This window comes from Dama dama, chromosome 28 (assembly GCF_033118175.1).
Source record: "Dama dama isolate Ldn47 chromosome 28, ASM3311817v1, whole genome shotgun sequence".
NCBI lineage: Eukaryota > Metazoa > Chordata > Mammalia > Artiodactyla > Cervidae > Dama > Dama dama.
The window spans coordinates 40818065-40840736 of NC_083708.1; the positions used below are offsets into that span (position 1 = coordinate 40818065).

Below are 22672 nucleotides of genomic sequence, written 5' to 3' on the forward strand. Positions count from 1 at the left end.
ATTCTCTAGGCAAGCATACTGGAGCGGACTGCCACACCCTCCACCAGGGGGTCTTCCCAACCCAGGGATCAAACCTACTTCTGTTACATCTCCTGAATTGGCAGGCAGGTTCCTTGCCACTAGTACCATCTGGGAAGCCATTAACTCTCTCAAGTCATCCTAAAAGCAGCTCTCGAAGTGTCAGGTTCTCTCAGACTCTCCTTACTCCCTCTCTGGCACCTCCCCTGGCACCTCTACCAGCCCTTTCTCTGGCTCCTTTTGGTCACCTTCTCCCCTGCTGGAATCCAAGGACCATTCACATGTCTTCTCTACCCACCAGACTTTCCAGATTTTTTTTTCCCACTCCACCCAACTAGAATTCATCTCTCTCACTCCCCACTTCGCTTCTTCTCTTCCCTGGTCTGATGAACACTTCTGCCTACTTCCTGCAGTGATAATGGACAGTCCTTTCTTGTGTCCCACAGTGCTCATGAGCCACCCTACACAAAGCGAGTACTCAGCAAGGGCTGGATCAATACCTAGTATCATATTCTTTCAGTGTGATGTTCTTTATACCTTAAAGACTCTGTCAGAGGTCAGTTATGTTATACAAGTTAGTTTTTAACTTGGGGGGAAAAGTGCCCAAATTATGTACTGCTCCATTTTATAATTCTGAGCAAGTCTTAAGTGCTTACTATATACATTCTAAAATTTAATGTGGATTTTAAATTTAAAAGCCATGGGACTTTAGTTTGGAAAAACATATATATGCACTATCACACATCACAGTTTCAGTGATATTCCATGGACAGGGAACAGTTGTTGTTGTTGTTTTTAAACACACATTTTATAAATTTATTTGTTTATATACTCTCTCTACTTTCAGGGAAAATCGCAACATGCTGTGTTGTAAGGTACATGGTAAGCACTCAATAGATACTGGCTGCTGTCAGCTACTAAAGATCTGCTGTGAACCCTAAAGCTTTCAGGAATACGAGCTCTGAACGTGACCTTCAATGACTCTGGGACAGGGAACAGTTTTACTTATTAGTATTCAAAAGAGGATTTATAAAGAAATAAGGTGATGTTTGCACAAGTGGTATCATCCCAAATGAATACAGGTGACTCAGGGTTTCTCTGATCCCCTTTAGTACTGAAAGTATTAATGCCCTCTACCCATTTGAGATAGTTACTCCCAACAGAGTGTCTGTGGGTTATGCTGAGATGATAGAGACAGGTTTCCATGGGCTTCCCTTCAAGATCAATCTAGAGAATAAAAAAGCAACTGTATTCTAACCTCAGATCTACAGCAGTCCTAACTTAGGAAGCTAGCAAGGTTCCACTGCTCTTTAAAAAGCCTTGCTTTTTTCATATGAAAATAGAAACAGAAGGTCTACAGACCTTGTGATGGATTTGCCTGTTTGGTGGGCCAGGAGGAGCACTGCCAGAACCCTAGTGACTGAGTTTCTACAGATAGTTGATAGGTGATACGCATTCACCTAGATGTATTCAGCTATACTGATGGATCAACTTGTTCATCTGGGACACGAGTAAGGTATCTCGCAGTGCTTTCACTTTGATAACCTAATTTGATTTGCTTCTCTCCCCTACCCTTAGAAATAGATGAGGACATAGATTCTAACTAAATTTACTGGTTTGGCAGCAGGATAATTAGTCGCAGTGTTTGAACTGGCTTTTTACTGCCTGCTCACACATTCACAATGGAAACAATTTTCTTAGGTACATGTTCAAGGCAAACAAGGGTCACCTGGTATGGATGTAGCTGTTGAGAGTTAGCTGAGCCTCGTCTTGAAGAGCTGCGATGGCGGCAGCATTCCGGAAACTTCTCAGTTCAGAACCACTGTGTGTAGGAACTAGAAATGAAGACCAGGAAATTGTGAGAAGCAGCACAGGAATGCAGATGGGGAAAGCACTCTCTGGAAGTGGATGGTCAACAAGCAGAAGAACATGCAGGTCCAGTGGAATCAGACTAAGAGTATGAGCTCTCTTGAAAGCCATCACCTCTCTTTTGGACTTAGAGGTGGCTGAGAGTGAGTACATCATGAGAAGCCCTGGACTGGATGAAGCACAAGCTTAAATCAAGACTGCCAGGAGAAATATCAATAACCTCAGATATGCAGATGATACCACCCTTATGGCAGAAAGCAAAGAACTAAAGAGCTTCTTGATGAAAGTGAAAGAGGAGAGTGAAAAAGCTGGCTTAAAACTCAACATTCAGAACACTAAGATCATGGCATTTGGTCCCATCACTTCATGGCAAATAGATGGGGAAACAGTGGAAACAGTGTCAGACTTTATTTGGGGGGGCTCCAAAATCACTGCAGATGGTGACTACAGTCATGAAATTAAAAGACGCTTACAACTTGGAAGAAAAGTTATGGCCACACTAGATGGCATATTAAAAAGCAGAGACATTACTTTGCCAACAAAGGTCTGTCTAGTCAAAGCAATGGTTTTTCCAGCAGTCATGTATGGATGTGAGACTTGGACTATAAAGAAAGCTGAGCACAGAAGAAGATGCTTTTGAACTGTGGTGTTGGAGAAGACTCTTGAGAGTCTCATGGACTGCAAGAAGATCCAACTAGTCCATCCTAAAAGAAATCAGTCCTGAATATTCGTTGGAAGGACTAATGCTAAAGCTGAAACTCTAATACTTTGGCCACCTGATGTGAAGAACTAACTCACTGGAAAAGACCCTGATGCTGGGAAAGATTGGAGATGGGAGAAGAAGGGGACGACAGGGGATAAGATGGTTGGATAGCATCACCGACTCAACTGACATGAGTTTGAGTGAGCTCTGGGAATTGGTGATGGACAGGGAGGCCTGGTGTGCTACAGTCCATGGGGTCGCAAGTGGTCGGACACAACTGAGTGACTGAACTGAACTGAGTTAGTGAGATGGCAAAACTGGAAGAAGAGACAGCAGTCTGTATCTGCTTACCAGCTTTGAAAGTGACGATGCATTTTAGACAGGCAAATTCAGTAGCATCTAACCGGAGCTGTCTAAATCGAGCCACCACCTCTTGTAAAGCCTGTATTTCAGATATGATCTTGTTCAGCTTCTGGGAATCTGTGTTGTCACCATTCATGCCTAGAATAAAAATATGCAATAAATGCTCTAACATGAAGGCATTTTCATGATTTAATATTGATTTTTGACAAAATCCTGCATATCAATATCTATTCAATTGTCACTCTAAGATATCTGATTCTATGTAAACTGGCTATATTGTATGAAAGTTAATATAAAATCTTCTCTTGGATAATAACAAACACAGTAATTTGCATTTAAATAACAATGCAAGCAGTCATGAATACAACAAAACAACATTATTTGCATTTAAATATAGATTTATAAATGACAGGTATACTCTATTGTTCAGCAGGAATTTGTTATTCTTTACATGTTGTTCTTTTTTCAGTAATGTATTTTTATGGTAATTTCTACAACAAAGTCATTAAATTGTGCAATTCTTACCAGATACAGCCAGTAGAGTGTTAGCATCAACCGGAATGGCCCATTGTGCTATTCCTAGAACAAACAGTTCTCTCCAAGCATCTTCCAAAAGCATCAGCTGTCATACAATAGATGTATAATATAATATAGTGTGTAATTTATAAATTTATAAACAATTTCAATATGTAAATTTCTATCATTTTTAAAAGTGTTTTAAATGCCTGTCCTGGTAGTTTTTCCTCTGAATATTTTAGCTTTCCCTTATTTTCTCATATTTTCCTTTTTTAAAAGGTGTCTATACTTGCACATGCACTTGAGGATCAGTCATTCCAATTCCCCCAATTTTGCTTCCCTTGGAAAAGGGTTTACCCTTCTCGTCCTTGCATCCATTTGTTCCTGACTACCTAGAAGCTTCATGGATGACCCAGGCCCTATGAAATGCTAACAACAGGTCAGCAGGCAGATTCCCCTCATAGAAAATGTTGATATTATCAGGGTTGAGGATTCCAGACTAAACGTGCTGATGTGGGCCCCCATCTTCATGGAGGGTTGAGGGGGCTGGGCTGGGAGAGCGATCACTAATTCCCAAGAGGCATGCAGGGAAATCAGGGTGTAATTATGTTAATTGGGTTTTGCTGAGTTTACCTCATCTCACTGCCTGATTTTTCTGAGACTCATAAGTGGACAGCATCAAGGTGCTTGTCATTTTCATTCTATTGAAATGTGCTACTGAATATTTAAAATAAAAATCTGGCTCCTTTTCTAAATTAATATACTGGATTCCACTTCACTGCAGTTTGCTTGTTGAAGGGTTTCCACTGAAGGACTAAGTGGCAGATAGTAAGTAAATTTTGTTTGGATTAAGGAGTCTACAAATACTTGTTTTGAGAAAAAATAGCCAACTCACACACACACACACACACACACACACACACACACACACAGAGCAAATGGTCAGAGTCTACAAGTAAATCTGGACAAATAAAAAAACTAACCATCTTGAAAAATCTGTTTTTGAAAAATCTCTCAAAAACCAGTAATCCTGGATGATTTATGTGAGAGGATTTCCTTCTGAGTGCTAAGGGCTGAATTGTGAAGGGTTGTAACCAAAATCACAATTAGACCAAAGGGTTTAATTTTCAAAATGCTTTATTTTCAGCTTTATTGCATTAAGTACAAAAAATAATACTTTCAAAATGCAAGGTAAACAATGTCTAATTCTAACCATGTCTGAAAGTCCAGGCCACAAAAGAAAGAATATCCCATGCTAGAAGATTAAATGTTTTGAGTACATTGCCAGGTCTCTGTAGGAAACGTACTTCATATTAAGGGGCACTATTATGCTTTAATTAGGTATAAAATGAATTAAAGAAACAAATCCTTTGCTTTTGGAACTACTTATTAGCCTTTTGGGAAATTTGTCATTAATTTCCATGAATATACTGGTAACAGCCAATTTTTGTGAATACTTCATTTTCTTTCTTTCCCTTAAGGATAGAAAAATTATGGCAGAGGCCATTTATGATATTCCTAACAATAAAACTTCTGAGTTTTGGTATGACACAATTTTAATAGCACATACTTTTTTTTCTCCGTCTTACTGTCATTTACAATCACAGGATTATGCACCAGACCTATTAATTCACAAAATCTCTAAAAGCATTTAAAGAATCAAGGGAACTGTGCAACACACCCTTTAGTCCTTCATGCTGATACATCAGTGGCCAAAACTGTGAGCATCACAATGAAAAATAAAAGCAGCAAATATAAAATGAGACTAGATCTCAAAATCTAACCAGGGAATACTCTCATCACCTTCTATTTCTCTCAGTTCCAGTGTTCTTAAAGAAAACATTGCTTTATTAACAATTTAAAAAATCATTAAGATTTATGATTTTTAAAATTTGTGATTAAATTTGATGTTCCAATAAACTAAAAAAGAAAATGATCTTGTATATTTGTTTCTTGCAGATCATATCCAACTTTCCTGAAATAACACAATTACACTTCTTAGTAAGGATTCCATAGCTAGATATTTTGAAGCCATAGCAAAAAGCTAAGAAAAATCATTTTCTCACTGCTGTTAGGAATGGATGCCTGGATCTGGTGATTTATCCAAGTAGCACTTAGTTTCATAAGCCTGACGACTGTTACTTCTTTCCCAACCCTCTTCCCCAAGAGCTCAGTGCCCTCTTGGTCCTACCTGGTCTTGCAAAGATAGCGTGGAGAAAGCTGGCACACTCTTAGCCCACTTGATGCTCATAAATAGAAGTCTGGCAGCCGATTCACACACTGACTCTGTGGCCACTTCATAGAGATACATTGGGGTCCCATTCACTTCATGGGGATACTGGGTGGGGAAGAAAGAGAAAAATCAGGGAGTAAGGAAACAACAGCTCTGCAAGAAGAGCCACTGTTAAAGTTTTCTAATTAACCAAGGAAGGAGACAGGAACATCTATAGAGTCTGGGAAATAATAATTATTGGGAGAGGCTCATTCCACTCTTTGGCGGCCTTTTCCATCAAGAGGGGCATGTGGCTATTCTATCCTCTGCAGCAAATTTTCCTCGGGCTGAGCCAAGTGCCAGGCCTGTCTCCCAATTTAGACAAGAGCTTGCACTTGAGTAAATAAAAATAGAAGTGGGAAAAAAGTATAAATTAATAGGCATCCCAAACACAAATATGCATATGAGTATTTTTAGAAAGGATTAGTATATTATGGAAATATTTCAATTAGACATCTTAATCATTCACAGAGCATTCCCATTCATAACTGACAACATTCATAACACTACTTTCCCAAGCTTATTATACACATCAAGGGTAAGAAAGCAATATTAAATATTGTGCATGCACCCAGGTGTTTGGCTTCCCTGCAGTGTGGGGCTGCAGCTGGCCCTTGTCTGGGGGAGATCTGGAGGCCTTGGCCTGGAGTGGGGGCTCTGTGTAGGTACCAGCTGGAAGTCTGGAAGGTAGTCCCTAGGGACACCTTTTGAGGTGGTTCTGGCTGTGGCCCTGCTAGTGGAGGCTCAGTCCTTGTGTATATTCATGTGATTCAGAAGTGGAGTGGGAAATGAAGCCAGGTTCTTCATACTGTCCTAACAGGGTGAACTCCACATTTCTCTCTTGTGCGTTAAGGACCTTTGTCCAAGAGATTAGATTCCTGCAGTTGCAATTCAAGGTGCTCTTCTGCCAGCTGAATGAAACTTCTTTCTTCTAAAAACAGCTCTGCTCCTCTGTCCTTCAGGAACACTTTAGGCTGCCCTCTTAGTTCAGACAGGCTTTCACACTAGAAGTGTTTTCTAATGGTGCAGGTTCCTGGGCTCCACCTCAAATTTGCTGTACGGAGGATGGGCCTAGAAGTCCACAGTTGTAGTCAGCTCAGAGAGTGGCTTGACCACACACTGAAGCTTGAGAACCTCAGCTCAACAGGGGAGAGTGGGCCATAGAGGGCTCCCCGCAGGGCTCGGCCAAGCACAGAGGGTCCCGCCAGGTCTCTCTCCCTAAGTGTTGCTTGAGCTCTCCCAGCTGAGAAAGAACGGGCGTGCCCCTCTCCGCCCTCCACTCTGAACGGCCTCGGGCCTAGCAAGGCCACTGACCTTGGGCGTGGGCTGAGCCAGGCTCACAAGTGTCTGGCGCTCCGGGGTGGCAGACACTGCGGCCAGCTCCAGGCCGTGCGGATCCAGCTGCGTGACCGCGGTGAAGAATGCAGGCGCGGGCAGTGCGGCAGAGGGGAAGTGCGCGGCCGCTCCGTTCTCTTCCTTGTGTCCACGGAAGTAGAGGGCCACCTGCTTGCGGATAGTGGACGTCCGAGGGCCCCGCTCGTGCTGCACAGCTGCAGAGACACACAGACCAGTGCGCGCCCGAGATCAGAGACGTGGTCATCACACAGACGCTGCCGCGCTCTCTGGCCAACCTGCGCGTCTAGGCAGGCAAGGGAACCCAGGAGGTGAAGAGAAGCGGGGAGAAGGAACGTGAGGGTGGGAGGGCGCTCTGAGACCGTCTAACCCTTACACTGTTTGCATAAGGAAGCTGAAGCCGAGAAGAGCATCCCGGCCCAAAGTGTCACACTAATGCCCGAGTCTCAGGCAAGACTACGTGAGTTTTGTCTGTTCAGGGCTCCTCCGCTCCCAGGCGGGTTGCAGGGAAACCAGAGATTCTCTGGACAGGAGTGGCTAGGTCTCGACCGCAATCGATTGCAGAGGGAGCACTGCAGGAGACTAGCATTAGATCCCTGGGCCGGGAAGAATCCCTGGAGGAGGAAATGGCAACCCACTCCAGTATTCTTGCCTGGGAAATCCCATGGATAGAGGAGCCTGGCAGGACTACAGTCAATCCATGGCGTCGCAAAGAGTAAGACAGGACTGAGCCACTGAGCGCGCGTCTGCACACATAGCGTCTCTGCACAGACTTTCTTCAATCAGCCGGAAGACCACTCCGCCCCACCTCCATCCCCCACCCTACTTGGAAATACCACTGGGCCTCGTCGGGCCCGGGAGAAAAGAACCCGAGCCCGGCCCGCCGGGGGATGGGACGAGGGAAAGCCCTCTCAGAATGTGCTGGAGGAAGGCAAGGGAGATGTGACAATTACCACCAACAGTTTAAACAAACAAATTAATTCAGGGCAATCTTCCGCTCCACGAGCTTGACAACTTGTCAATACACAAGTTCAACAGGTTGGACGCTCCCTCCTGCTTCCTGCGCCGCGGAGTAAGTAACTTCCCCCAGTGGGAGCTGTATGTACCTCATGCGGATGCCACCCCACCCAGGCTTCCTTCCCGGCAAAGCCCAATCTGCACCCAGTCCTAAGGCTCCATTCCTCCCTCCTGGCCACGACTCCCACCCGCTTCCCGGCCTGGGACGCCCTGGCCAGGCCACCGCCGGCCACGCCCTTGGATTGCACTCTAAGTCCAAGAAGCATCCTGACGAGCTAGTTCTTGCTGAGCCTTCTGGGAGCTGGGTGTCCGAAGCACCCACTAGGGTTACCTTGCCGCTACAGCCCCTTTCTTCAGGACTGAGAGATGCCCAGATCACCACAACAGCCGTCCTGATTTTGTGATCTTGGTGAGTCTACAAACAAGGGCTAGACATTCTGCCTGTTCATGTCTCTGCCCTTCCTCCTTCAACCAGTCTCCTAGTCCACAGGATATTCTCTACCAGAGACATCCAGACAGCAAGACCCTGTGGGAGGCTAACAGGCTTAAGACTGGCCACAAAAGGGCTGCCAGGAGAGGTGAGAAGAGGAATCTGGATGGGAGATCGGAAACGTCACATGTGTGTCCCCAGCAGAGTGGGGGCCTCAGGAACGCTGGCCTCGTGGGGATGGTTGTGAGGTGCAAGGGCCCCACGAAGGCATGGGCCTTACCCTGGAGAGTTCAGTGGGGTGGGGCTGGGACTCAGGCCGGGAGATGACTAAAGCCCGAGGCCAATTCCCAGAGTCTGGAAAGAAATGCTCAGATGATTTACATGCATTGGAGTGCCATTATTTTCTGTACACATAATTTACTTACTACTCAATCAACATAAGATGAACTAAGAATAAGTAGATTACCATCTTTGTTCATGTTGACTTCCAAACACTTCTTCAGCCGACACGCCCTGCACTGGTTTCTGTGAGTCTTGTCCACCGGGCAGCCTCCCTGGAACAGAGTGCAGGTGGTCAGCGGCCCCCAAGGCCTTTAGAGTGGGGACTAGAAGCCGGCGCTGGGTGGAGGAAAACTCATGGAGGCCGAGTACCGACTCCACCACAGACCGCAAAGCGGCAAGCCTGGGTCCGCAAAAACGCGAGGGCCTTGGGCACCAGCAGGGCCAGGGGGAGAAAGGGCTAGGCTTCTCAGAGCTACTTCAACAAAACCAATCCCTGACCCTATGAAAGCAGACAGGAAGCAAAGTCCTGCTCCAAGCAGGTGAAGGGTCAGAGAGACTGGACGGCCAGACCCCGCCGCACGGGGAGGAGCTCACGAGGGGAACTTCGCCAGGCGCAGTGGTGCTGGAGCAGGCCGAGACTTTTCAGGACCGAAGACAGCGACCTGCCCGGGGGGAGGGAGGCTTCAGAGCTCTGTTACCGAGCCGGCTTGCCTGCCCGGATCCCTGCAACATCCCCCTCCCGCGAACTATTCTTTCCGTTTTCAGCTCTTGAGTCTACCTCTTTCTGTCACTCTCTGGGTAAGTCCATTTATCTGTCAGATAAATATTTCATTATTCTCCACTCTCCTGTTTCCTCTCTTGTCTTCGTGTTCGAAGCCATCCTTATAACCAGCAGGTTGAGAGTTGTTTTAAGGACTACCCTCAGCCCAGATTCACAGAAACACAGCCATTCCTGGAAGGTGAGGCAGAAGCCACAGTGGTTAGGAGGGCAAGGCTTACAGATGTGAGGGTGGGAAGGGACAAGCCCAAGGCCTGGACAAATTCTAGAAACGTCCACAATGTAAATATGACCTGAAAGATAATGTGATGGACTGTCTGAAAAAATGATAATATGGACTGAGAACATTAGCATGATAACTGAAAAAATAGAGGTAACTGCTGCCTCAGAAATATTTATCTGAGACGCATGAGAAAATAAAGGTTTTATCCAGTGCAATTTTCTGGAAAAATATTGGCCATTAAAAGAGGAAGTACAGAGAAAATTTCTAATGAAATTTATTTAGTGTTAGGTGTTGTTACTGAGGGAACATATATATAGATACATAAAGAGTCATATCTACATGTGTATTTTATACACAGTAAATACATAAGAAGTTTTGGTGCTCTCTGTTTTTATTATGTGCTACTGTTACATTTACAGTGGGAAGAAAGATAATAAAATAAATATATTTTTATTTTGTTCCATAACCTCAAAATTCATATACTCTGAATTTGGAGTAAGCATATTTTTCTGAAATACCCCTTAGGAAAAAATTATGCACTCAAACCACAGTTTTATGAGATCATACTCCTCTGGTTTGAATATGTTGATTTATTCAAAATAAAGGTAGAGCAGAAGTTCATAACAATTTCTAAACATTCTCATTACTGTTAATGATGAATTGTAATGCTATTTACCTAATCTTAGAATAAAAAACGGAAATAACTTTTTTTTTCCTAACTGAATTCTTCTGGGCATCTTTGCTGGCTAGTGTAATAGCTCAATGTAAAGAAGTTTAAATAGCTCAATGTAATTAAATGCCATCATATGTCTATCCTCAAATGTTATCCTTCTAGTATTCTGCTAAACATACTAATGCAAAGTAGAAGCTTACATTAGTTCTTAAGAGTGCCTTCAAATCAGATATACTGTATATAAATATCTGGAGCCTGAGAGAAAGATGCATACCTCGGTTTGGGCCATTTATTCTCTGTGCAAGAAGAGGACCACCATGCCTGATGAGTCTATTATCACTCCTTTACAAGCACTTGGACTGACATCAATATGTTTGAGTTGACAGCCAACCCCTTTGAAAATATCAAGCATAACATCTGAGATTTTGATTCCCTGATTCTGTGCGTTGCATAAAAGATAAAGTAGAGGCCTGCTCAAATCTGATGACCCACAGTAATCCCATATTCCTGTGGAGCTACTGGGCTACAGTCCTGGGTATATATAACATGATGTTCAAATGGTGACACAGAAACTGATACAGAGTTATGAACTCAATTAAACAGGTAATAGGGCTGGAGAGTTCAAAATAACTTATCCCAATGCAGTATCTTCTTGTTCTTGTTTCTGTTGATAATCCAAATCTATCAGAACTTGGCATGAGCAGACATAGCTTCAGAAAAAGATAAATAATTCACTAGCAGCAAGCAATATATGTGTAAGTATATCATAGACATTAATATATATACTAATTAGTGAAAATGTTTTTACCATTTTGGTACCAAAGGATGACTTCTGACCACCGCACTCTCCAGGATCTTCCTGGGAGTGGAGATGGTCATTCTATACTTAGGATCTGTATGCCTGGCCAAGGAGAAGGCCAAAAAAATGTGGGACCAAAGGGCTGATCTTCTGAGCTGGAAACTGAGTTGGGGGAGGGGTCTGCTCACTCTTTCTGGGAGTTTTAGCTCACACTTAGCCCATGCCCCTACTTTTACGTCTCTTTGAGACAGTTCCTGCTCAAGACCAAAACATAATCAATCGGGCACACCTTCTAAGCAGAGAGGAAGAGAAGATATGGGAACCATGAAAAGGCTGCCAGTTACTCCTTCCTTGGGCATCTTCTCTTCTTGCTCACTCTGTCCTTTTCTGACAAGGCTCAACTAAATTCACGAGGGTGTTGAAGGCCCACTGCCCACTGCCAAGCAGCCCTGCTTCTCTGAAAGGGCACAGTTCTTCATTCAGCACATCTTGTCTGTCCCAAGTGGCCAATACTCACTTCACATTTCAACCTTGACTGAGATGCCCTGTGCAATTCACTTCTGCCCTGAGACCCAGGTCACAGCATTGAGCTTGGGCACTGCTAAAAATGGCGGTGGGGTGGCAGGCAACATAAAACAGCCCTTCCACCTGCCTGCACTTGTGGTTTAGAGTCTAAATTTCCTTAGATCCCCTGGGTTGGCTTTATAGTCAGAGTACGGGCCTTATCCAGTGTAGAAACCTATCAGAGGATTTTTTTAAAAAGGGCAGGGTAGGGGATTGGGAGAGGACATAAAGAGGCACTGGGATTTCAGCTTTCCTCCTTCAAACTCAGCTCTCTTCCCTTACCTCTTCACACCTTTCCCAAGCAAAAGCGCCACTGAGAGTTGAGGCAGGAAGGAGGGGAGAGGACAGGAGTGGTCAGGGCCTGGTCTCTCCCTAGCAGTTTGGAAACTCAGAGGAGGCCTTGGCACAAACAAAGGAAGGGGAGGTGGCGGAGGGGAGCCGGGCAGCACAGCCCTGCTAAGGTACCTGGTTTCCAGATTTGCAGACATACGTCCTATTCCTTCGGATACTTCGTTTGAAAAACCCCGAGCAGCCGTCGCAGGCGTAGACCCCGTAGTGTTTCCCCGAGCTTCTGTCGCCACACACTTTACAGGGAATATCTAAAATACGGCCTGAAATCGCAGGAAAGACAAGGAAGGGGTGGGGTGTGTGTGTGGAAGGGGTGAGAGAGAGAGGAGGGCGGAGAAGGAGGAGGAAAGGGGAGAGGGAGAGAGATGCTAAGCAATCTGACCTCCGAAGGGATTAGCACCGAAGCTGCGGTAAAAGCAAATAATGAAGTGATTTTATAGCCAAACTTTTTTTCCTTGAGCAAGTGTCAGTTTCCTACAATGAGCATTATTCATGCACCGCTACATGTATTTGGGTCTCCTCTAATCGCCGAGACCCATTTTGGAATAAAAGATTACAGCAGGCCGGGGCGGCAGCGTGGCCCGCTGCTGCCTTTCTGCTCCGCGGAAAGTTTGGCCGCCTCCCTCCCTTGCTCTTGCATTTAACAGAGAAAGTTGTTAGTGAGCGCGCGAGGAGACAAACTTGAAATGTAAAAGGGAAAAGAAGAAAAACAAACACGGCTGGAACCAGGGATGGCAGCTGGAAGGCAATCGAGGTTTCACTGAGCTGCCGGGCGGTGGTTATTATTAGGATTATTATTGTAATGCTAATACTAGGATTATTAATGATAATAAGGGTAGTGGTAATTGCCCAACTTTCACTTTACCTATTTAAAATAATGCTTGATGGATCGCTTTTGACAATTTCTTTCAGGAAAAAAAATTTTTTTTTTCTCCTCAAAGTAGCACCGAGCCAGGCAAGTAGGGGGAGAGTGTTGTAAGTATGTTGATTTCCTGGCAAGTTAGGGTGGGACAGCACCCCCTCCACTCCCCAGGATTTTCCTACTTGAAGTCCTATCTCCTCACACTACATCCTGCGTGGGGTCCCTTACTCCCGGTTTTTCACCGCTGTCTGAGGCTGATTTTTAAAAGCCATCTGACGGGTTTCTCTTGACTGCCCTCCAACCCCAGTGGCCTTGACAGTCGCTTGACTCAAGGGAAATCTCCTTGGAATCCCCTCAAGCCTGGGGTGACCGCGGAGCCCGGAGAACTGTTTCGGAGAGGGTAAAATTCAAAAACTCAGAAGGAAAGGGACTATATTTCTATAGGACTCAAGGGTCCAGCAAGACTGAAGCGGTTCACAGAGCCTTAGAAATCTTTCCTCCCTCAAACAAAAGTAGTAAATAAAAGGTTAACTTAATTAATACTCTGATAATGATGGTGGTGACAGTCAACAATACTACTTAATAATCAACTTCTTTACATTTAATTTTCCCTTTGCCACCACTTCGAAGGCCTCTAGCCTGGGCCCGGGAGGCCTCTGGCTTGGTCTGGGTGAAGCTGGCAGCTGGTACCGGGAGCACTCGAGTTGGGGACCACTGGGGTGATGGGAGGCGAGGGTGAGGACAACTGGGCCAGGGGAGTAAGGGAAGCGTGGGTGCAGTGCGGGGAAGACCCGAGGCCTCAGGGTGGAAACATGTTAGTGGATTCCCAGGCGTCCAGTGGGCGAGCACCTCCAAGCGCGGCCTTGGAGGAGCTGCAGGGGGTGGGGGCGGGGAGAACGCGGGCGGCAGGGTTGGGGAGGGGGGTTTGGTAACCACCAGGCTCGGCCCGGGCAATTACAACGCCGCCATAGCACCTGCCTATAGAGCCACCAGTGACCCGTCAAAAAGAGTAGCATGGGAATTCTGATGGCGACAAAGGCCGGCGGGGGAGGCGCGCGGCGCCGCGACCACCGCCTCGGAGCCCCCTCTCCCACATGGTGGGAGGAGAGGTTGTGCTGGGGGGGGGGGGGCGAGGAGGGAGTTGGAGAGAGCCAGGGGAGGTCACCTCGGGTCTTATCCTTCACCCCTTCGGGCCTGTCACTGCGCCCAAGGGAACTCAACAGCCGCCCAGCAGCCGCCCTTATTCTGCAAAGCAGTAAACTTGGTTTCCATGTTTTGCAACCATACTCCTCTGCACAACACGCTCCCTCTGGCTGAGCTGGGGTCCGTATTTGGGGGTCCAGTCATCTTGTCATCCCCTCTATCCTCCTCTTCCTGGTGGCACTTTTGATGATGCCAAGATAAGCGCGAGGGACGAACAGTGGTGAGGGTTCTCTTTTCTGCTTCCTATCCAGAAACGAGGCCAGGGACAGGCATCTCTGGAGAAGCCCGATGGGGTGGGGGACAGACCAGAGGTGTGGGCCGTACCTTCGGCCTCCGGGCGCGGGGCTCCTCGCTCCTCGGCCCCCGGGGCCAGCCGGCGCGCCAGGCCGGCCCGGTCCCTGCACAGATCTTCGGGCCGCGGCTCCCGGGGCACACTAGAAGCCGGCACACCCGTCTGGGGCAGAGCACAGGAGGGAGGACGCGCAAATTCCGAGGCAGAGCGGGTGTGCGCCTCAGACTCCGCCACCCAGCCACGTTAAGGTGACTTGGGTCACGAGACAAGCTGGTTGACCCCGTTGCAAAGCTCCTCTCATTTAGCAAGTCGAGCGAGCTCCGACGTGAGGCAGGCGGGAGTTTCCTGAGGCTGGAAAACCGTTCTTAACTTCCCTCGCCAGGGGGTCCCCTCGGGGCTTTTTGTGTGTCATAATTGCCTAAAGATATATGGCAGCTTCGATTACTGTAATTACCATCAGAGGCTGTTGAAAGAAGTTAGTCTGGGCTGCAGGGGTGACTGGCCGGGGTCTTGTTACCACCCAGGCGGGGCTCCCGGGTGACATCGCTCTGCTCTCCAGCTGTGAGAATCCGAGCGAGGCTGGGGTTGCAGACCTCGCAGCCCGGCTCGGGTCTGACCTCGCCCGCTGCGCGCCGACCTCCTCGCTCCCGGGGCTTGAGGGCTGCAAGCCTCGGTCCGGCTGCCGCCACCGGTCTGGAGAAGGCCTGCATGCCGCGGCGCCGCGGGCGGGGGCTGCTGTCCTGCGGCCCTGAGAAACCTCTGCGGAGACGTCCGGACCAGTGTCGGCCTCGAGGTTTAGGAGGCCCGACTTAGGCTCTTGGGAAGCTGGAAAACTCCAAAGTTTCCCTAGTGGCCCTCTGCCTTTTACCCTAAAAGTCCGAAGGGTCCGCCTGCGTCCTAGGCCATCTGCTGCACGCAGGCGCGGAACCCAGCGAACCCAGTTCGCGCACGCCCCTTCTCTCACTTTCGAGGCCTTACTTTTCAAGGCCCCTCAACCCCGGCGACCCTGCACCTTAAGTGAGCGAGGTGCCTTACTTCCAGGGAAAGAGGCAAGGGCCTGTCACAGGGCAAGCAAGCACACCGAGGCCTGCCTAGGACTGTCGGCTTCGGCTTTTGCAATGGAGGCTCAGAATGCACCAGGAAAGCTTTCCTCCTGAGCCTACTGGGAAGGACAGTCACACGCCAGAACATGGGCCACAAAAAAATATGCGAGTTCGCCTCCTTTCTCAGAGATTCGAACAGCCAGGGTCAGGTAGGCCCAAGGCAAACTGGAAACGCCAGTCCTCGGTCAGGGTCGGCTCTGATTACCCCGGCATCTAAGATCCCTTCTCTTCTCTCTCTGCCTTAGTTCCAAACATTTCTCATTTTTTTCTTTTTGTTCACGTTCACTTTAATTTTTAAAATGGCAGCGCCCAAAACCAAAACAAACGGACAAAGTGAAAACACAACTCACTTCTTGGGAGGGCGGGGAGGAATTGCATCCCACTCAAGTGGGGCTTCATTATCAGTCCTCAGAAGTATCTCGGACTCTCCCAACTTTCAAAGAGACGGGACAATAAGGGAGAGTGACGGGAGGGAGTGTTTGAGGAAATCACAAGCGCCATAAATGCTATAAGCGAAAACAACGGCGGCGGGAGCACTTCGGGATGTGGGGACTTCGGCGGCGGCCACCTTCAGCCGTGGGACCCTGGAAACCGCAGCCCCGGGCCACCGGATGGCGGGAACTGAAATGCCTCCCCAGAGATCCAGCATTGCGGCCGCGCCGGCCCAGCGCCTGCTCTGTCCTGCGCATTCTTGGGTTCCGCAAACACGTTGCACGCAAAAACCCTTGTACATACACTCAGCCCTGCACTTGAGCGTCTAGGGGCGGTTAGAGATCAGCGGCGACTTGGTGTCCCAAGGGAGAGCATCCAGCTAAGCAAGTTTAAGGAAGGAGAGAAGCGCGCGAAGGGAACAGGCCGCACTCTCCTGCCTCTGCCGAGCTCCCGCTCGAAAAGTCCTTGGGATTAGGGATTTGGTCCTCGCCTTGCTAGGGAGGTTCGCCATACTTTAAATTCCCCAGTTATGACCTACGCGGATTTAGGATTAAGGAAAATGTGACTTTTAAATGGTTTCTCCTTCCCAATTTACAGGATTATTTGAAATAGCTAGAAACGGGGTGCAAAGCATTCCATTCAAAATCCGCTTTGCGCAGAGTTGCTTTTGCGCTCTGGAGCTCGGAGTTTTGAGCGAGCGTGTTATTGTGCTGCCGCCTGCGGCTGCGGCCTAGTTCCCGCCCCCGGCGACTCTCCCCACCCCCCCACTTCCCACCTGGCGGCTAAGTGGAGGCAACTTGCGAGGGACTGGTGGGCTGCCTGGGTCGCAACCTTCCCACCATACCAGAGAGAAGTGGGGAGGAGGGGTGTCAAGCAATGCAAAGGTAACGAAATTGTTCATCCCTCACCAGGAAAGGCACTGACTCAGTATAGAGGGAGCTGGGCCAAAGCGCACACACCGCTGGAATCCCTCTCCCGGGCTCGGAGCCTCGGAGAGCCGGGCTGGACCTTCCCGGCCACCCCGCCCGCCCGTCCCAGCCTGCGCGCCGGAGCCCCGCTGCGGCCCGATAGGTACCCACTTGTTGATCCGGCCGGCTTGCTCATGCTGGCGGTCCCGGGGCGGAGCGGTTGGTGGGCGCTGCCCGAGTCCCGGCCGGCAACGCCCGCTTCGCCGCCCGGCGCCGCCGCTCTCCAGCCGCCCTCCAGCCTGGGAGGCTCCGGGGCCGGACAGGTGGGTGTCGGTTGCGCGCTGCGCTGCTCTCTGGGCGCTCAGAATTCGTTCCACAGTGGAAATTTAAGCATCCTTAAGTTTCTTCCCGTCTCTTGCAAAACCGCAGCCGCTGGGAATGTTGCTTGGTATGAACACACGCATGTACGGACAAATGGATAGACGGACAGGCAGATCGAGGGAGAAGGAAGGACAGGCAAGAGAGGGGGTACTGAAGAACAGAGATGGAGACACGAAAATGGTCTTTCTACGGAGCAAAAAGGGCAAAACCCCTCTCTTTCACCGTTCCTGTCTCTCAGTCTTCAATTTCTCCCTCTATGTTAGGCATATGCAGAGTGTGGGCAGATCTCTACAGACCGCTGCTCTTTTACGGAAAGAAGGGAAACGCACAACCGCAGTCTCAGGCAGATGGGCTCCGCGCTGCCCAAATCCGAGCGCAGAGTGGGAAAACTAGATTGCTGGGAAGTCTTCCGAGGGAAAAGGCGGCCAGCTCCCGGTATCCGGGGAGAGCCGAGCACGCAGCGCCAGAGGGTCCCCGAAGTTCATTACCCCGTGACTTTATGCCTGTCGCTGCGGACTGGGTCCCCCGTAATATCCAGGAGCGCTCTGACAGGCAGCCGCGGGGAGGGGAATAGGGCGTCCCTGGCCCACTTAGCTTTTCCCCCAACTCCTGGCGGGGTCTGACGTCAGCCATGTGCAGGGAGGGGATGGAAAGAGGGAGGGGGTTAAATGCTAATGATATTAATGAACCTCCAAGCGGCTCCCAAAGAAAATGCAGGCGCTCTCGGAGCTGAGGAGTTAAGTGTGAATATGGGAGTGTGGCTCTGTGCGGGTGCTTCGGTGAGGACGGTGCTGCTCTTGTAGTAAAAAAATGAATTATTATTATATTCATGGCAAGGGGGAAGGGGAGGGGAGCCGGAGCTTTCTCAAAACGCTTTCCTCCTCCTCTGCAGAGGGCCAGACAGATTCATGGAAGAACTGGGTGGCTGTGTGTTTGTGTGTGATTATGCACGCCGGATATGGCCATGAGAGTTGGTTCATTCTTGGTCCCGTGCCCCTTCTGTTGGGTAAAACTTGGATCTGGTCCGAGGTGAGTAATTATTCATTTTGCAACTATCTACGGAAAGTTATCTGCGAGGACGCTGTGTGCAGACTTGGGGCCTGGGATGGCGTTTGCTGGAGGTTCCGAGTTCCCGTGGCCTTCGCGCTGTCCATTTGGGCACCAGCCGCCGGGAGGGTGCTGCCGGCTTGCAGAAGTAAAGCCCATCCCGAGCGGGGCGAAGCAATTTCGCCTCCATTATTTCTGCATTTGCACTCGGGAGGGTAGAGCTGCTTCCCTCCCGCAGCTCGTCCCCAGCGGGCTTCGCTTGCCGGCCTCTCCCCTCAGGGTTCGGGGATTCTGGAGAGCTTCCTCCCCCGCCTTAGTCTCCTACTCCTCCTGCCCGCCTTCCCGTGCTCTCTCGTGCCCAGGTTTCTGTTCTGCGCCGGGAGAGCGCACGCCTAGAGAGTGATCCCCGAGCTCTAAGAGATTAATTCTTATTTAAGCTCTCCCAGCAGCTTGAACTTGTCGAACAAGAGTTTGCCAGCCTCACCTCCTGGCGTGGGCTTGGCCGAAGGTCAAGGGTCACATCTCCTGCTCTCCGGCCCTCGGCGCACGCTCTGGGGGAGGTGAACAGATACTAGCACTCCGCAATTCTATCCGCCCGCTTCGGATCTCACTTTCTCCAAGCTTTCGGTCTGAGTATGTGTGCGCAAGTGAGTGTTTGCGTCCCGTCCTCTCCTCCCTTTCCCGCCCCGCCCCCAGACTCTGGAGGGAGCAGCAGTTCCTCGGCCCCGGAGGTTCAGGGGCGCTGGCTGTGCGCCCCCGTTCGCTGCCACAGCACGTGACCGCAACTTTCCGCAGAGGCCTGGGCTGGGCCTGGAGTCCCCGCCCGCGCACGCCTCGAGGTGCTAGTGCTGCGCAGCAAGCAGGACCCAGGTCTGGGGATACCCAGAAAGAGCAAGACAGGAGACGACTACCTCCCAAGTTGTACCTCCTCTGTTTTTCGAAGTGGAAGGAGATCAGGGAAATGAGATACAAAGCCATAATCCTGAGGGTTTTTTAGGAGACAGGGCAGTAAGTCAACATTTTTGACAATCAAGTTGGGCAGACTTGTGCTCAGCTGGCCCTGCCCGAGAAGTAGTACAAACTCAAACTCCGCGCCTAGAAAACGAAATTATTTCCCCGCGCGTTTCAGAAACGCAGTTACTATTCCAGGCTCTATTTTGGACACTGGGATTATGACTTTCAGAAATACACTTGCGACCACCGCTACCACAGTCGCCGTCACCACCAAAACACCCACCATGTGGATGCAAAGAGGGGAGCTTGGTTAAAGCTAGAGAACTTTAAAGAGTCCAAATAATTTATTTCGGGCAAAGATGAAGGCTGGCGTGGAAGATTCTGCCTTGCCGTCTTCAAGGTAGAAGTTTAGGAGTCTGTGACCAGGAGACCTGAACGTGGCTTTGCAGGCACAGTGGCTTGGAGGTAGGAGGACTGTGGTAGAGGGTCTAAAGGCTGATTTCCCTACTCCAGACACTCGCCCCACCGGCTCAGTTATAGGCACCTAAACTTGTTGAAAATACTCCTGAGGTTCACCAATTGTCTCAAAGTGAAAATGGGAATGTCTCCTCTTTCTCCTGCCACTGGTTTCGATTCACAGGGTGTCAAGAATTCCACCAAATAGAAACACACACACACACCATCCAGCCCTGGCAGAGGACACAACGTGCACACACACCCACAGCATGTCTGTCCTGTGTTCTGTGCGCCTGGCTGTAATTATCTGCGCGCTTTGCATAAATCACAATGCAGTTCTGAAATCATCCTGATGACTTTCTGGCATGATTGGTTTGGTGGCAACGGCAGCTACAAGATCCAGGGTAGGCAGGAGGGGCTAGGGCCCAATTGCCCACCAGGTCCAGGAGGAGCCTGGCACCCGAGTGTTCACTGGCTTCTGCTCACTGGAAGCTGCTGCAGGACATGGGGACCTCAGATCTAAGGTGCAGAAACTTGGAACTCTTGAGGTCGGACCTCAGAGAAGAAAGACTCTGCAAAGTAGGGACTGTTACTTTTCATCTTCGTGTCCATGGACTCAAGTACGCTGCCTGATTCCTATTATGTGCTGTGGAAACATTGGGCGAATGAATGAAGGTGGAAGTTGCCTGCAGACTTCCCAAGAAATAGCTGGAGACACAGCAAGGCTAAATCACTGGGAGCCCAGAGAGTGTGGCCGATGGGGGTGGGGGTGGGAGGGGAGGTGGAGGGGGTGTTCAGGCTCTGTCCCAACAAGCTGTGTAAACTTGGGCAAGTGACTAGACCTCTCTGGGCTCCAGGTAATTATCTGTAAAATGATTAAGTCCTGTTCAACCTTAACTTTCAAAGATTTTTTTCCTGTGAGTCCACAATGAGAAGTGATTGGTAAAGGGCAAATGCCATGTATCAGAAACACCTTTTAACACAGACAAGATATTAACTTTAAGGATAGGTTTATAAAGTTGGCTTGGAAAGGGGTGGTCATACCCCAGAGGTTCTGAAGAATTTCTGACCAGGTCCAAACGTAGTCTCTAATTTCCTCTATCCTTTTGTGAGAATGGGGTTCTCAACAAAAGGGAAGCAAAGAACACAGGGAAGACATCTTTTATTACAGGATTACATTTTTGTCCAGGAGATAAGAAATAAGACCGTGAGAAGGATGACGGAATCAAGGGGTCTCTCTCGCCATGCAGCAATCCAGTCCATTCATCAAACACTGAGCACCCACTATGTGCCAGAGATTCATGACATGACCCCCTTTTCAAGGAATCACAGGGAGAGCAGATTCATAAAACGTTATAAGTGCTTTGGACTGGACGAAAATACAGGACGTTTTGGAAAAATATCCAAGGGACCCTAAATCAGTGTGGAGTTGGGCAGGCTGTCAGTGCCCCTTGGACAACTGGTTATGAGTTAGGGGAATCTACTGCCTCTGAAAATTGTCTCCTACCATAGCTCACTCTCCTACTAATCCTCTGTCTCCTCCTTTAAACAGGGAAGCAGAAAGACAGAAATAGACTCACAGACATAGGAAACAAACTTACGGTTACCAAAGGGGAATGGAGGGAGGGGGATACATTAGGAATTTGGGATTAATAGATACACGCTGCTATACATAAAATAGATAATCAACAAGGACCTACTGTATAGCACAGGGAACTGTATTCAATAATCTTATAGTAATCTATAACGGGAAAGAATCTGAAAAAATGTTACATATACAGCTGAATCACTTTGCTATACACCCGAAATATTATAAATCAACTATACTTAGTTTTAAAAACGTTCTAGAACAACAAAAGAAGGGGGGAAGTAGAGTCCTGTGAACTAGATTGCATGAGAGGTGCAGGGGTGCAGGACACTCCTCTAGCATCAGATTATCTGGGTCTGACCCCTAGATCTCCATTCACTTAGCTTCCCTAAAAAAAAGTACCATTTTCTCCATTAACTGTCTCTTCCAATACACTAAATTAAAACAGTAAAGAAGAAAGGAAAAGCTTTCCCATCTGCAAGCAGACCTAAAGTTGGTGTGGAAAAGACTCCCCTCCTCAACCAGTGATCAGCTCCCTCTCAGAGGTTATCCTACCTCTAGAGATCCATTCCTTTAAAATTCCCTTCACCTCATAGACAAGTAGAGTTGAGAAATACCCAGACCCAGAAAACATCTGGCAAAAATCTACCAGTTAAGGTTGACTGAGGTTTGATGTTCAGTTTCCAAAAGACACTCTGACACAAATTTTATTTGTTTACTCTAAAGAGAGAGTTGATTTTCATTTGCTTCCAGGTCATAATGCAACCTACGGTTGGTTGTTGCTTCCTACGTGGATAGGGAGTTAGAGAAAAGGTGGGTCATGGAGCAGAGTGTCCAATATAAAGCAGGTACTCAGTGAGGGCTCAGTAAGTGAATCTTGTCAGGCTTGCTCCCAAGTCTGTTGTGGATCTCTCTACAAGTTGTTTGGTTCCTATTAGGCAACTCTATCCATAAACACTGAGAACAACCCAGAAAAGAGACCCATGTGCTCTAGAACTCAACTGGTGCTGAGTTGTAGAGTTTTTCCTTGACATTTTCTAGAACTCTGTTAATTGTCTGTTACTCCTCACTAATAGCACCCCTGCACCTATTCCTCTCTCATACAATCTAGTATTGGTGCTAACAGAAGCAACAATAAGACAATGCCCTGTGTGATGGGCTCATTTTTTTCTTAACAAATAACACATTGTGTCTCTATATTTATTCACACATTCTCTTAGGGTCACATCAGCAGAAGA

General features: G+C 48.4%; 1 protein-coding gene across 3 annotated transcripts in view; it reads right to left on the reverse strand.

The window, feature by feature from the left end:
• NR2E1 (nuclear receptor subfamily 2 group E member 1) overlaps positions 1 to 22672 on the reverse strand; it is a 117210-nt gene that overhangs the window by 3793 nt on the left and 90745 nt on the right. For 2 of the 3 annotated variants that reach the window (XM_061131716.1, XM_061131718.1), the window contains exons 2-7: positions 9008 to 9095; positions 7056 to 7291; positions 5661 to 5807; positions 3479 to 3575; positions 2942 to 3091; positions 1748 to 1853 (exon numbers count right to left, since the gene is read on the reverse strand). In XM_061131716.1, coding sequence (XP_060987699.1) covers positions 1748 to 1853; positions 2942 to 3091; positions 3479 to 3575; positions 5661 to 5807; positions 7056 to 7291; positions 9008 to 9020 — 749 coding nt within the window. In that variant the 5' untranslated portion in view covers positions 9021 to 9095. Of the gene's footprint in view, positions 1 to 1747; positions 1854 to 2941; positions 3092 to 3478; positions 3576 to 5660; positions 5808 to 7055; positions 7292 to 9007; positions 9096 to 12325; positions 12472 to 22672 lie in introns of all 3 variants that reach the window. The other variant, XM_061131715.1, reaches the window with a different exon arrangement.